The sequence below is a fragment of the Sander vitreus genome, chromosome 21, assembly GCF_031162955.1.
Source record: "Sander vitreus isolate 19-12246 chromosome 21, sanVit1, whole genome shotgun sequence".
NCBI lineage: Eukaryota > Metazoa > Chordata > Actinopteri > Perciformes > Percidae > Sander > Sander vitreus.
The window spans coordinates 15,579,696-15,595,155 of record NC_135875.1 but is presented as its reverse complement, the minus strand read 5'-3'; the positions used below and the strand labels follow the sequence as shown (position 1 = coordinate 15,595,155).

General features: G+C 40.6%; 1 protein-coding gene across 2 annotated transcripts in view; it reads right to left on the bottom strand.

Moving 5' to 3' along the window:
- The window catches only part of rhbdl1 (rhomboid, veinlet-like 1 (Drosophila)), a 48,198-nt gene that overhangs the window by 7,064 nt on the left and 25,674 nt on the right, over nt 1-15,460 (bottom strand). For both annotated transcript variants that reach the window (XM_078279983.1, XM_078279985.1), the window contains exons 6-7: nt 1,994-2,094; nt 23-83 (exon numbers count right to left, since the gene is read on the bottom strand). In XM_078279983.1, the coding sequence (XP_078136109.1) occupies nt 23-83; nt 1,994-2,094 (162 nt within the window). The remainder of the gene's footprint in view (nt 1-22; nt 84-1,993; nt 2,095-15,460) is intronic.

Below are 15,460 nucleotides of genomic sequence, written 5' to 3'. Positions count from 1 at the left end.
AGAGTAAATCTGGACAACTTACTGCAAACTAGCGCCAGGATCATGCGGAGCAGCTTGTATGGACAACGCATCCCGGCCCAGTTCTGCAACACAGAGCGAAAGTGTCTCGTCAGCACAAACAATCACACGACACAAACAACCAATGTGTGTGTGTATATATATATATATATATATATATATATGAGTATATTAACAGCCTGGGAACAAACGCCTCAGTTTCTATCCTCTGGACATATTTAGACCTGAAAGAAAGTCAATCTATATCCATAGGAGAGAGGAGGAAGCACTTACATTATACACAGATGCGATTATACACCAGGCTGCTTTCCACTTACTGGTTCCAGCCCAGTGGCACAGCTCAGATAATTTAACAGAAGGGAAAAAATGGGCCAAGAAATAGCCGTTGTGATTCTCCGGGGGAAAAAGAACAATCGCATTCTAACTTAGAATAACACATTTGCTCCCCAGGATGAAAAATTGTAATTCTAACCCAATCACATCCCTCCTTGAGTTCTTATTTATGCGAATATGACCCAGGGCCAGTGTTTATCCTCTTTACTCACAGCAGAAAAAGACCTGGTGAATGGCATGCAAAATTAAAGAGGTGAATATAAATAAAAATCTTACGTTTAAAATAAGCGAGGAGTGGCAGTGCTTGCAATGTCACAATATTTCCACAAATAAATTATTAATATCATGGAGGGGAGAGGTCAACACAGTACTGCAGGGTAGGAGGTCTGAGCTGGCTGTGATGTGGTGTTGCTGCTCTCTGATGGGAAGCAATTTACTTTGACATGCCTTCACTCTCACATGAGGAGAAGGGCAATCTTTAACCAAACGATAGCCAATCCATTTTACGCATCTTGTTATCACGCTGCTGACAATGAAATGGAGAATTGCTCAGGGGATCATTCGGAGATTCAAAGAACGAGTGCTTTCTGTTCAGAAGACACAAATATAAAAACTCAACATGTAAGGGGTTGTTTTTCTTTAAAAACACCAAGAAGTCAAAAGTTGAATTTGTGCGCTACATGGTTCCAAGATGTATTCTGACAATTTAGCTGGAGCTGCATGACTTCTGGGGAGTCACGTCCACAGCAGCGCTTGAAACTTCACTGAACCTGAAAATGTCTGCTGATTGAAACGGATGATAATGTTTGATGGCAGATGGCTGGGAATTTACTGGGTTGAGACCGGACGAGGTTTCAAGATTTCCTTCAAAAAACAAAAAACCCTCATCAAAGCAGAACTAAGACATTTCTTAAAGGATTTCCCAGCAACAAACATCAAGCGTATCAGACCATATAAACTGTCTGTTAGCTGCTACGAGCACACAGTTCCAGTTACAGAGTCTTTGCTTTGGGCCCGTCAGTGCACTTTGATTTCTATCCCTGCTGGCAACAGCAACATTAGTTAAAGTGATTTGTCAGATGTAACAGCGCCTCGAGAGTTGAAGAGAATGTGGAAGGCATTTCACATACAATATAAACCTTGTGACAGAAACTTGCACAAATAAATAAAGTTTTATAAAAAGCTCACAAGCAGCATCAAGAGAATCCTCTGCTTGTTTTTTTTCCAGTGGACACACATAAACAGTCTTAATAATTAATAGTGTCTGAAATGCCAGTGCACTTCATTGACACAAATGACGAGCACAGTGAAAACATGTCATGGTAGGGTGAGCTACACATCAAGTTCAAAGAGCTTCTCCAAATAGCTCACAAGGAATATTCAATGGCACTTTTCCAAAAGCTGCTGGGCAGTAAAAAGTATTTATCACATTGATGTGATCCTACTGTAGCAGGGAAAACCTCCAACACACATCTATTGTAAAAAAAATACATATTTAAAATATATATTTTTAAGGTGGATATTTACAGGTTTTAACAAAACCATGGTGTCCGTCTCACACCATGCGGATGGCTCTGACATTTTGTCTCCAATGAAAACCACTTTCAGACGCAACAATGGAGGCAATGATAATGACAGTTACCATGACGACGTTGGCCAGATGCGCTGAGCACAGAGCGTAGACACCTCCGGAGCCCCCCACCACTGGAGCACGCATGTCAGTGATGGACACTGTCAGTGAGCCTGCAGAGAGACAGAGAAAGAGAGAGAGATTAGGAGCATAGATGTTAGAGAGGGAGAGCACGCAATGCTGGGAGAAGAGTGTGTATGTGTGTGTACACATGTTTTTAGACAGAGAGAAAAGGACAGCATTTTAGCAGAGGGGGAAAACAAAGGGAGAGTCAGATTACTCATCATCATGCTGCAGCACAAGTCACCTTACTCGGAGCATTTTTCTAAAAATCTCTGAGTAAAAATCCTCTCTGGGACTGTGCTATATCAGCTGGCCCTCACATGCCTTTTAGATTTACATCTAGAATACATGACACACACACACACACACACACACACACACACACACACATGTTCTGTGTTGTGCCCAGGCTTTTCCTGCATGTAAGCAGTCTGCTTACATGCATAATTAAACTGCAGCTGACTAATTATATTAAAATAGTGAAGGATGAAATGGAATATTTCCTAATCGAATTTTCCTTCAGCAATTAAAACATGTCCATCTTAAAAATGATCTCTGGTCAAAGTCAGACCAGGACAACACAGGCGAACCTCACTGAAGAGGATACTTTCCAATGTGTGTACTCTAAAGATGCTTAGTGTTATATTATATAATATAATATAATTATATAAAATGTAATCTGGGATATGTGGATACGGACAGAAGCCAAATGTGATGTTTAAAAAGTTATAATATGAAAAGTACAGTGGTGGTCGTGGCGGTGACAAAGGCATGAACATTGTGACACACTATACTGTAAAGTGATTGCACACTTATATTTTACTTCCTTGTTAAGGAATCGATACTGTTGTGTATGAACAATTAATTTTATTCAAGCAGTTATCTAGTGTTGAAAGCACTTACAGTCCCTGCACACAGGTGTTTTCAATTTCTATGGCTAATTAGACATTTAGTTGGGTTTTAAATTATGTGATGTCACCAAACTCTATAGATTAATCACAGTGATAACAATGTAAACTGTCTGTCCCGCACTGACATGCGCAACAAACCTAACAAGAGACTGAGGGAGCTGTCAATCAAGCACAGTCTGTACACGCCCACACAGTTTTGAGAAGAGGTCTAACCAAGTAACAAGTGAAAACACCTCTGTGGGTGGACTGTAGCTATCAGAATGTATTAACATGAAATCTTTGGAAAAACATGGGGTTCTTTTTTTGGCCAGGATAGCTGAAGACAGGAAAGTGGCAGAGACAGAGGGATGACATGTAGCAAATGGCCGCGGGTCGGACTCGAACCCTGGCCGCTGCGGTAAGGACGGAGCCTTTGTACATGGGGCGCACACTCAACCAGGTGAGCTACCAGGGCGCCCCGGAAATAACATTTGTGAAGTTTTATTGGCAGTCACATTCCAAAATTGTTTGATCCAATATTGCTTGTATGTCATTTTCAAGTAGTTGATGCTATGATAATTATTATGTAGTATATAGTGTATAGAATTAGTATGCATATATTCTACCAATACATTCCTATACATTCTGCCTGATACACAACATGCCTTACAGCTGAATTACATTATGGTCTGTAATAGCTTACTAATTATGCTTCCATAATTAGCTACTGAGGCTCTAGTGGTTCATAAAAATGGGCAATTTATATGAAAATGCAATTCTTGATTCTTTAACTTCATCGGCTTTTGACGTGTATTCTGCTTTTGATTATGTGGGCATCTACCATTCATACATTCATTTGAATGAGTAAGGCCGTTTAAAACCTCTTTAAAACCTTTCTATAGAGGTTTCAAACAACATCCTCTACCACAGATTTAACCAGGTATGAATACTGAATGGCAGTGAAAAAATGGTAAGTTCACAATGACGCTTTTGCTCTTTGAATTTCAGGGACTTAACTCATCTATGGGTGAAAAGGTTGAATATATAGGAAGTCAATCTGCAGTTGACTCAACAATGGGGCTATTTATAAATATAAAGAAAGTTGAGACAATTTTAAAATAATGTAGTTTGAAAAAATAGGTTTAAAGAATACAGAATTTGTTGCTTTGTATTGTAAAATAAAATTTTAACCTTTGACCCTTTTACCCCATTGATGAATTTTGATGGACTTATGTTGAAGCTCACCCTGGTCTGCAGCTTGCTGTGTGTGCGTTCTCATAGTTAGAAAAAGAATGATGTTTTGCTATGTCCATTAATAATAATAAAAACATGCCAAACAAGTAGATCTGGAAACAGACTGTACAGTATGTAGCCAGCAGCTGTTTTTAGCGTTTTTAGTGTTTAAAGGGGTGATAGAATGATTATATAGGGTATTTCACACTGTTCCTTAAGGTCTCCTAATAGGGTATGAAACATTGGTTGGGCTGAAAATTGCCCGAATGCTATTTTATTAGGCCCTTAACTACCCTGTGAATATGGCTCTATTTGGAACAAGAGCTTTTCTTCCAAATATGGTATGCTCATGAATATTTAGATGAGCTGCGCGCTGATTGGTTTGAGCGAACCACATAGAAACACATTGGAGACGAGACAGCAGGTCTCATATTTCAGACACTGCAAAGTTATATATTGTTTGTCGGGCTATTTTGTTATTAAATTCACTTCTGAGACTTTTTTAAGCGAGAAATCAACTATATAAGGCTCAAATATGGGCCGTTATTCGAAAATTGATGGCTAATTGCAAATTTGGTAAGATGTGTCGGACTTTAGGAGCTCCACACAGTCTGACGAGAAAACGGCAACCTCCATACCCAGTGAAAGTCACCGTTTCTCGGTTACTGGACTACCGGGGCTCGGGGCTCCGCAGAGCTCCGCAGAGATCCACGGAGCTGGCTGGCTGCCAGCTGCTGGCATAACTAGAGTATATTTACAGTTTGAATTTCATCACGCCACTTATATAACATCTACCCCAAGGTCTTATAAAGCTAACAATGGTGTCCGATTTCAATTTAATGCATTTTTGTGAACATTAGGGATTTTGTTAGCTGCTACTGTCCCTTCAATCCTATGTGTACAGATCGTGGCTAGTTAGCTTCACTTTCGGCATAATTAGAGTATATTTACAGTTTGAATTCCGTCACGCCACTTATATAACATCTACCCCAAGGTCTTATGAAGCTAACAATGGTGTCAGATTTCAATTTAATGCATTTTTGTAAACATTAGCTAGGGATTTCGTTAGCTGCTACTGTCCCTTCAATCCTATGGGTAAAGATAGCGGCTAGCTGCAGGCCCTGGAGCTCCATCAGGGCCTCGGCATTTTGTAGTCCAGTAACCCAGAAACGGTGACTTTGCGCGGGTATGGAGCGCCGCGGAGCTTCCCTTCGTGATGGAGATCCAGCTAGCTCACAGCGAGCCGGAGTCTATGAAGTAGGACACGGGGCGGCGAGGCAGCACCGGCCGCTGTCACGTAGCCTGCTGAGCTCCTGCTGAACTGCGACACACAGTCGGACAAAATTTGCAATTAGCCATCAATTTTCATAAAACGGCCCATATTTGACCTCTACATAGTTGATTTCTCGCATAAAAAAGTCTCAGAAGTGAATTTAGTAATTAAATAGCGGGCCTCTGGAGATCTGCATAACCTAGCTAGATTCAGAAGACTAAGCTGACCTCAGGTCAGTGGTGTAGCCTATGCAAATGTTGGGGCGTGACAAAGACTAGGAGTTGAGATGTTGACGTCAACTTTTAGCTTTGTTGAGATTCGCCCGTTTTCAGCGGCAGTTTCAAAATGTGAGATTTGCATAGTAAAGGGGTATCAATGGGATTTTGAGCTTCTATGTATGTCCTATTTACCCACTGAACTGTCGTTATTCAACTATGACAAGGTAAAATCGGTTTTGCATTCTATCACCCCTTTAAAGGTGTATAGATAGATATGATCCTGAATGCAACATAGTGCACTTGCCACCGCATTAACCAGGTTGCAGTGACACTATGAAGTAGGACAGAATTCCAAGCAGGAGAAATCACAGTCGCTCGCGAGGACAGCGTCAGCAACTGTTAATTATGCAAATGAGCTGATAAGGGAAGCGGGGAGGGCTGATACAACAAAATAGCCTCTATTTAATCACAGTTGGGGTTTGCTGGAGTTGTGATCTCAGATCTATAATGCATGTTGTAACATTCATATTCTGTGTGTGAGCGTGTGTGTGTGTGTGCGTCGTGGTACTGCACAAAGTAAACATTGTCTAAAAGAACGCATTGTCAGCCCGTGGTGGCAGTGATGATCATGAAAAGACAGATGGTAATCAGAGCGCGTTCCTAAGTCATTCATCTCGCCGCGCTCTGACACCTATGGGCTGTTTTACGTGGATTTATGGGGTATATGAAGGTTGGTGCTTCAGCTACAGATTTGAGGAGATTCACAGTGCCCCATTTGTAGTAGTTCCACAAAATTGCAATTACACAGTGTAGCATACAGTATGTGGTCTCTGATCTCTTCAAAGTGAAGAAAACTTGAATTGGAGCAGCATCAACATCTGAGTTGGTCCGGATATTCACAACTTCTTTGCAGTTTATTTATTACTTCAGAGCAGTGGAGCTGGGAGATATATCAATGAAATATTTATAGAATAATATGAGTGATTTGGTCTGGGGTTTTAGTTACCGTAATATAGGGATTTTGGTTAAATTAATTCATTTGCTGCTCTTAAAGATTTAGTACAATTATAGTAAGTGACACAACTTTATAAATTAATTTGATTAATTAGCCTTAGCAAAGTGAATATCAAAGATTAGAAATTTGGACTAAACCTTTGGTTGAAATCTTGTAGTAGATAGGTGTTAAGTAAAAATTAGATATTTTTAACATCTCGTTGGTTGTAACTGACAGATACTATCTTTCTTCCATAACACTGACATGTTATCAAAGTTGATGTGGTTAACATGCTAGCAAACACTTGCCTATTTAGACAGAGAAGGAGCAACATTAGCATTCTTTTGGAACGGTTTTTGGCCTTCTGACAAATATAAGTCCACTCTTCGCAGGCTTTTTAGTAGGTTTTTCTCTCAACCAACTTCTGAGGGAAATACCTGGCTCTTTAGCTGCTGAATACTTCACTAAGTTCCCCAGCTAATTGCTAACTTTAGCTAGATTTGTTTGGGTGATGCTTGGAGCGAGTCTTTTTAACACATACTATTACTAGCGCTGTGGGAGTGAATCGTAACAGTAAAGTTGTGGGCTGCAAAACCAAAACAATATGTTAAAAGCAATCAGTTATAGCTCCCTATAGCTGAGGGGAACTGCTGCCTCTGGGGATATCCTCTGTGGATTCATCACTACCAGCGACCCCCCCTACATATTACACTTGATCCAACGTTAATATAAAAATGACGGTTAGAGCAGCTTTAAGAGCAGTGAAGTGGGCTGTTTGGTTTCTAACATAACACCAGCCAGGACCACCTCTTTTTATAAGACATATGTCAGGGATGTGACACAGCCATCTGTGGGTGAGGAAGAGGAGAAGACAACCTGAGATCTCCGGCTCAGAGGAAGAGAGGGGCTCCATAGGGAGGAAACAAACTGCTCTCTTCTCCTGCTTGCTCTGCTTTGGCGAGAGGCTCCCAAATACAGTATGAATATTAAACAGTCCTGTCATGTGGGCTCTCCTGCTCTGGGGGATTTAGGATTTAGAACTCTCACACTCAGCAGGAGCTGAGATGTGAGGTGTGGAATTATTTCAGCGCAGAGCTGACACATTCCATCTCATGTACAGATTATTTATTGATGCCATCCTGAAGTCATCATCAACATCCTCAAATCGTTTTGTGAGCTTGCAGCACCCACAAGTGCACTGCAGTGTAGACAGTAAAAATTATGTACTTGTGTAGAGTATAAGTAAACCACGCACTCAGGGGGGCTATACTCTATCTACCGCAGTATAATCCCTGATGCAGCTCTGAGAACTGAGCCTGTCTGTCAAACCAAACTTGCTACACAATTACTGTTACTCCAGGCTGCCCTTAAGCTATGGGTCAACTTTGTATTTTTCTCTCAGGGATAAGGTGCAGACAAGGGATGGTAAGCTGATCCAAAGCCAGGGTTTGGCAGTGCCTGAGGCTGCGCTCTCTCTGTAGCCACTCCAGTGGAGGCTGCGCTTGAGCACAGTAAATGTTGCATTAAATAAAATCCTTTAATCCTTGGAAAATATGCCTCTGCAAAAACACTTACAAACCATTTCACTGTCGGCTTTCTAGGGTTTTACATGTGGGTAGTAATTGACTGTGATTACTGAGACTATTTACAGTCTAGTAAGAGTCCCTGGAGAAATGATTTCTGATGATCAAATTTTGTTGAACAGATGTCTAAATGACTGTAGATATCTAGGCTAAAATTAGGAAACAAATCTAGCATGGGCTAGATCATCTTAGCCCATGCTTTCTATCAAAAATCAAGGAATTTGGAGGAAAACAATTTGGAGATGTGCTTCAGGCGACGCAATGAATTAAAATCCAGTATTCCCTCTCTTTTTAGCTCCGTTTGGTTTAAATCAACTCTGGAGGGAAATATTTTGATCTTTAGCTGCTAAATGCTCCACTATGTTCATCAGGTAATTATAAACTTTGCCTGTCTGTTGTTTAGTGCTGGACAGGCAGCGTACAGTGGGTTTATCAGAGTAAAACAACGCTGATGAGAGCGGTGAGACTGAACCAAAACAAGTTGCGGAACAGACAACCAAAACGAGGAGCTATAAAGCTCCGTGGAGCTGATGGGAACTGCAGAGTCAGGTGATATTTCTCTGTGGGCTCATACTTGAGTAAAGGTACAAGTATCTTACCAGAAAAAGACTTTGGTAGAAGTTAAAGTCACCTTTTCGAATATTACTTGAGCAAAAGCATCTGATATTTACTGTACTTAAGTATCAAAAGTAATTTCCTGATACGTAATGTTCTTAATTATTGGAAGTAAAAGTAAAAAAAACTTTGATTATGAACTTTATTGTGGCTTCCTTTCAGTAAAGCATAATATTCAGGGCTTCCACGCCTTCTTAAACATCAAATTCAAAGCCTGACATCAACAAAGACAAAAACGGAAACATAGTTAAATTTTTTTGTGAGGAAGAATCTTTCACTCTAACGTACGAAAACATTTCTTGCAAGTAGCGAGTAACGAAGATGCTTAGGGGAAATGTAGTGGAGTAAAAGTATACATTTTATGTAGGAAATGTAGTGGAGTAAAAGTTTCCAGAAATATAAATAACGAAGTAAAGTTCAGATACGTGAAAAATTTTACTTTAGTACAGTAACAAAGTATTTGTACTTTGTTACATTACAACACTGCTGAGAAAATGAATCTGCATTGATTTGCATTCCTTGGTTGGTCAGCCAATAAATTACTCAGGAGAGGACAATTAAAGGACAGCGGCCCTCATTTGTCAACCAAACGTAGAAACCAGCGCAGATATGAGCGCAGAAATCCTCTTACGACAGGCTTCACGTGTGATTCATGAAACGTTCGTATCATACGAATCAGAGCGTAAGAATGGTCGTACATTGATAAATGAAGCGGCTGGAAACGATCGTAATTTAAATATCACTCCCCTATATATTCTCGGTTTTGAGGCCTTGCCCCTACAATTTACGACATGGCGAGACGTAATCCGGCAAAGAGGTGGAGATGGAAACCCTGATATCTCAGGTTCACTTGCACTTACGTTTGTAAGCCTGAAAACTGTGATTAAAGGCTGTAGAAAGAATGCGGAATGGAAAGAGATCACTGATGCGGTCAACAGTGTTGCCGTGGTAAAAGCTGGACTCCAGCTGAAGTTTATTTAATTTATACATCCTTGACATATGAATGCTATAGTCCTAATAGTAATACACAGGCTTATATTGCAATCTCTTAGGCCTATATGGTTTAGCTATATTTAAATAAACACACAGTTGCGGAGTTTATGCAGTGTCTTTTATTTTACTCGTGTTTTTTTCATGAGTCAGAGCCAGGCAACAGCTGTGAGGGAGAGCACCCCCCATGCAGGACCACCACCCCAACCCTGTCTCCTGACAGCAGAGGGGCTGGAAAAACAAGCCAAAATATGTCGGTCAATGGCAGAAATAAATCGTTCACTTGTGGCCATTAACGACACTTTAAAAGAGAAACGAAAACCTAAAGAATAAATAAAAATGTTGTGCATCGTCATGTTTCCTGTATTGAGTAGGCTATCATTGCCAAACATAACACTATACCTTTTAAAAACGAGGAATAATATCCTGTCTCCTTCGTATAGCCCCCAGTTGGGGCTGTGCTGGACACTGCTCTCTGGGCATCGGGTCATCTGGCTCCATCACTACATTTATGGCACCCTGTTTTCCTGCGTGATGTTGTGCAGAATCCCACAGGCTAAAACAATGTTGCAGACAAGGTCCTCCCGCTGATGCAAGACCATGAGCCATCTGCCCTTAATCAATCCGATGGAGCGCTCCACCGTGGCCCGTGCGCGTACGTTTGCACTGTTGTACCGGCGAATAGAGGTATTTTAAAAGAGCCAGATCTGCCATTGCTGATAAGTGATCAACTGATGACTTCTCCTTCTCCTGTTAAACTTGTTATATGCTGCACCGCAGGTCCACACTGACTTGAAAACTTGCGTACACGAGTTCAGATCAGATGTGAGATTTTATCGCAGCCTACGCTCACGTTCAAATTGATAAATCCCTTGCTTTGCGTAGGAATCGGCGTACGCCTGTCCTACGCCTGTTTTTGGTCGTACGCACGTTTCATAAATGAGGGCCAATGTGTGTGTGTGTTTATTTATTCAGGTGATTTAAAGTCAGGATTGGACACAAGCAAATCTGGCAACCTACCGCTGTGCGTTTATTCAGTCTTAGGAATAAGCTATGAAGAACGACCTCCCAAATGAAAGAATTTGTAATTTTTTTTAGGATTACCATTTTTTCTTAAGTAAAATATTTCAATAGAAGCTCAGCTCACAGGACAGTGACAGTATGGGGAAACCTCTGCCCGTTCTTGATTCTGTGGGATTGTTGCCTTTTAGGTTCAAGTTGCAGTATTTGTACACACTTGCCTCAGACAGATCTATCCTGTATGCATTAAATCTTGTGGCCCTGCAATGTGATGTGCTGTAGTCAGCACTCTATGCTGCCTCTGTTGGCTAATAAACTGGGGAAATGCCTGATCAGATTTATTTACTAAGCACAAATAACAAGCGAGGGAGACGAGTGGGGGAGTGAGTGCATGATGAAGGATGATACAGAACACACACTAAGAGTGCAATCATGCAGGTTTTTTTTCTCTGTCATTTTGTAAAAACTCTGCTGCTTAATTTCTGAGTTGGCTGTCATTTTCATAATAAATGCATAACATAAATAAACATTGTTCATATTTGCCGTTTTGGCATTGTTATTTCTTGTTACTCATCAGCCAACATATACACCAATACCAATATATCTGCAATAGACTTAAAATTGGCTGTATTTTAGCACAGGCATCACAATTAGAACAACGTTCAATTTATAAAAGACAGGAATTCTTCACAATTGAAACAACAGAACCAGCAAATGTTTAGTATTTTTGTTAAGTAAATGACTTCAACGATGTATTGAGCATCAAAATAGTTTTATATTTATTCTGTAGTATCAGACTATTCCACTAATCATTTCAGCGCTTGTTTTATACATCAAGAAGACAGGGTATTATTTGATTTGGGAAGGCAACTTAGTTTAATTTTGGTGAGCAGATACAGTTTGCAGGTGACCAGAGTAAAAATGAGTAAATGTCAGGGTGACTGAACTGGAGGCAGACCATCTGTCTGTCTGCGGTCTTTTGTCTACTTTATAGTCTATTTGAAAAGCTCATAGCTTCAAATGTCATTTAATAGAGTGCCGTCCATTTCAGACTAATTTCTACTATAATAGTGTAGTCAGACTGAGGAAGCTCTATTAAAGATATTTTCCACCTGGGAAGTAGATGGACTCGTCTGTGTCATCCAGACAGAAAGAGATAAGGGAAATATCATCTCTGTCGCTGATGCTTTTCTTAGAGTGGAGCAGCATGACTCACAATCAGTCCTCATCCAATCTAACATCTCCACCCATCTCGTGCAACATTAATCAGGACCTCTCTTGTCTACATATATAAATATAAAAAGGGAAGAACCAGCGCCATCGATGCCAAACTCTGGTCTGGAGGAACGAATACAGTTAATCAATTTCACAGTGTGCAAACATGGCCACTGTAAACACACCTTGCCCTTGGTTTCCTTAGAGATTGATTGATTGATCAGTTTATTCTAACAGTTTTCTGCCCTGTCCAAATTTGCCACATGGGGAAAAAGATGATAATATTTATGCTACCCCAGAGTCCATGGGGCATCAGGAAAAATCAATAGTCTCCACAAGTCACATCCTCCGAGCTGCTGAGAGGAGGCCGCTCAGCACAGCACCAACCATGAGTGTGTGTGTGGGCATATGAGCATGCATTTAACTGAAAAATTAAAAAGACAAAATTTAGAAATTAGTGAGTGTACATCCAAATACGCCTGATGCTCCTGTAATTGTGTATGCCGTAAAAAGAGCTATTCTACAAAAAGCTGTAATCTTGTCAGGACCAAAGTGATTATCACTCACGACCGCTGTTCATCTAACAAGCACAATAGCTGACTTTGGATGAAATGACTCAAATTTGACATCCCAAAGAAAAAGAGCCTGAAATCACTTCCAGTGCTCAAGGTCATGAAGCCACAGTGATGACTATAGCGAGCGTGATGTGCTTCTTTATCGGATAACCTTGAAATTAAACACCAAAGTAAATGTAATTTAAACTGAGCAGAGAAATAGCCTCCTCTTTTAACTCAAATAGAGTGCCTGAAACAAATATTGCCGCCCTGGATAGAAGATGCAAATAGACACCCATAAACACAGTGGGCTCACTCCACACAAATGGGCTACCTTCAATTAGGCTACATTACAGTAGAAATATTAATCTTCCTTGCTGTTGTTATTAGCGAGGATGCCGGGGGTGGTTGGGGGAGGAAGTGAGATAGGTGTCACCTAGGAAAAGTTTACTCTGGGGTTGGATTGGGGGGGTTGGGAATTACAATAATCACGCTGGGAGCCTCTGCAACGCACCAAGGTCACCCTGCCTCCTCAGTGCTCAGTTCAGCTCAGCACCAGGCAAGTACATCAGAAACACAGGACCAGACTCCTCAGCGCTGTACACAACATCAGGATCTGTTCAGCAGTTCAGCGGTCTGCACCTAAGGGTTGGCTAAAAAGACAGAAATCTTGTTTGCTGACAATTGTGCACAGTCTCAGCCACACACTCCACCAAAAGGCCTTCAAAGTAAGAGTGAGCAAGAAATAATTGGTATTCAGCTGGCAATGGCAACACAAGGGCAACTCCACAGCTCTCTCAGTCCTAAAAACGCTTCCTGCTTTCCACAAACCTCCTCAGAGTCACCTCGAGCCAATCAAATCATTGCGTCGTTAAATATCTCTACACCGGTGCTTGAAGTCAGTCAGAGCCAAAGACTGAAAGTCACATTCCTCTGGCACTGAGAGTAATTCATCCAGCCCTCTGTTCTCCGATGCTTCCTCTCTCTGTCAGCATCGGTTTATCTAATCTGATGCAACTTTGCTCCAAGAAAAACTCCCATTTCCCCCCCAAAAATCCAACACTGCTCAGTAACTTTCTTAAGCAACGCTGTGAATCAACTTTTTTTTATACAGCTTTCCTGGTGTTAGCATGTAGCTAACCTTACGGTTACATGTAGCAGTAGACTGACCGTCATGGAATATATAGCGGCTCTTTCTACCGTGAAAAATCACCAGTTAAAGCTTATAAACTAAAGACTACACAATCAAACATGTTCCAGCAGGAATGTGATCCGAAATTAGGAAGAAATGAACAACATCTGCAACCAAGATTAAAGGTTTCCCTGGCGTTGGCATGTGCTGGGAGCAGATGACCATAAAAAGAAATCCAGCACAGATTGACGTCACCTCGCGCCGAGAGTAGAAAAAAAGTTGAGTTGTGTTGACTGTTGAGTTTTTTGATCACAGTGATTACTTTTACATCCATGAACATCTGACATTGTAAACTTTATATATATATATATATATATATATATATATATATATATATATATATATATATGACAGAAAAGTAGCGAAAGCATAATAGGTCTCCTTTAAAATCAATGTTACCAAATTGGAAATTTAACGTCTAAGTAGTAAAAGCTCTTATTTGATTTACACAATTGAATTTATTGATTTTAATCTTGTTGATTCAATCCCAACGCTGTATTTCTAGGCTTTTGGGATTTCTGTAGAATAGAATAACTTGCAACTTGTGTGCCTCGACCAAACATCAAACATCAGCAAAAATGGATGATGGACAAAGTCACTCTTGGCCACGCACCAAAACCCTCTATTCACTGGCAGCAGATATAATCATATTTACCCTGCCTAAATATGTGCAGTGCGCTTTCAAAAAGCATCAATCCTTTACATAACAGGAATGGGAAAGGTAGTGTAACATAGGCAAAAGTAAGCTTGAAGACTTCCAATCATTTACAGACAATAAGCTTTTATTAGCTTGAGAAAATGGAGAAACAATCATCCGGCTAAATAAGGACCCACGATACAGCCAGTCTCATGGCCACAGCGGAAAGCAGACACTGCCGCTGTCCTCCCTGATACCAGAACAACATTAATCAACTGCTGAAGGATTAAACATTACATGTAACTTGGCATGGAGCTTTTAAGTAATGACAACATCAGCTAGCTTACAAAAATGGGGTTATACTGACATGCAGCCATTTATCATATTTCCATTACAATTTCCCAACAGGCTACAAACGACATCAGGCCACATGTTTCTTCCTCCTCTTGACTGAGGGCACCAATAAGCAGCGTGAGCACAGTGCTTTCTACACACTGGCTGGCCAGTTTATTAAGGAGGATAAAATCCTCAATTGGTCGGCAAGTCCATGGGCTCTCAGGGTGCTCAGTCACATCGTGAAAGCTCTCAGGATTTACAGGTCAGTTACTCAGGTGCATATTTTTTAACCTTTATGCAGGGGCAGTGGTAGAAGAAGTATTCAAATAATGTACTTAAGTTGTATAGAAGTATTAGCAATGCAGTTTGATCAACAGAAAAACAACTATGCTGAATAGATTCACCGTTTAATAAAAATATGGGGATTTGCTGCTTGTCGTTTCGGCACAGAACCTTCATCAGAGCTTTGTACCAAAACAGGTAAGCATATTTCTATTGTGATGTAAGCCAAATAAACAAGTGAAATGTAAGTATTTTGTCCTCCTAGACAAAGTAGTCTGAGATGTGCTACCTTTTTACCCTTTTTGGAACATGCTCATTGGATTTGGGTCGAGCACTCCACTAAGAATTCCATTGTTGAAGAGAAACCTCCTTCTGCTGCATAGT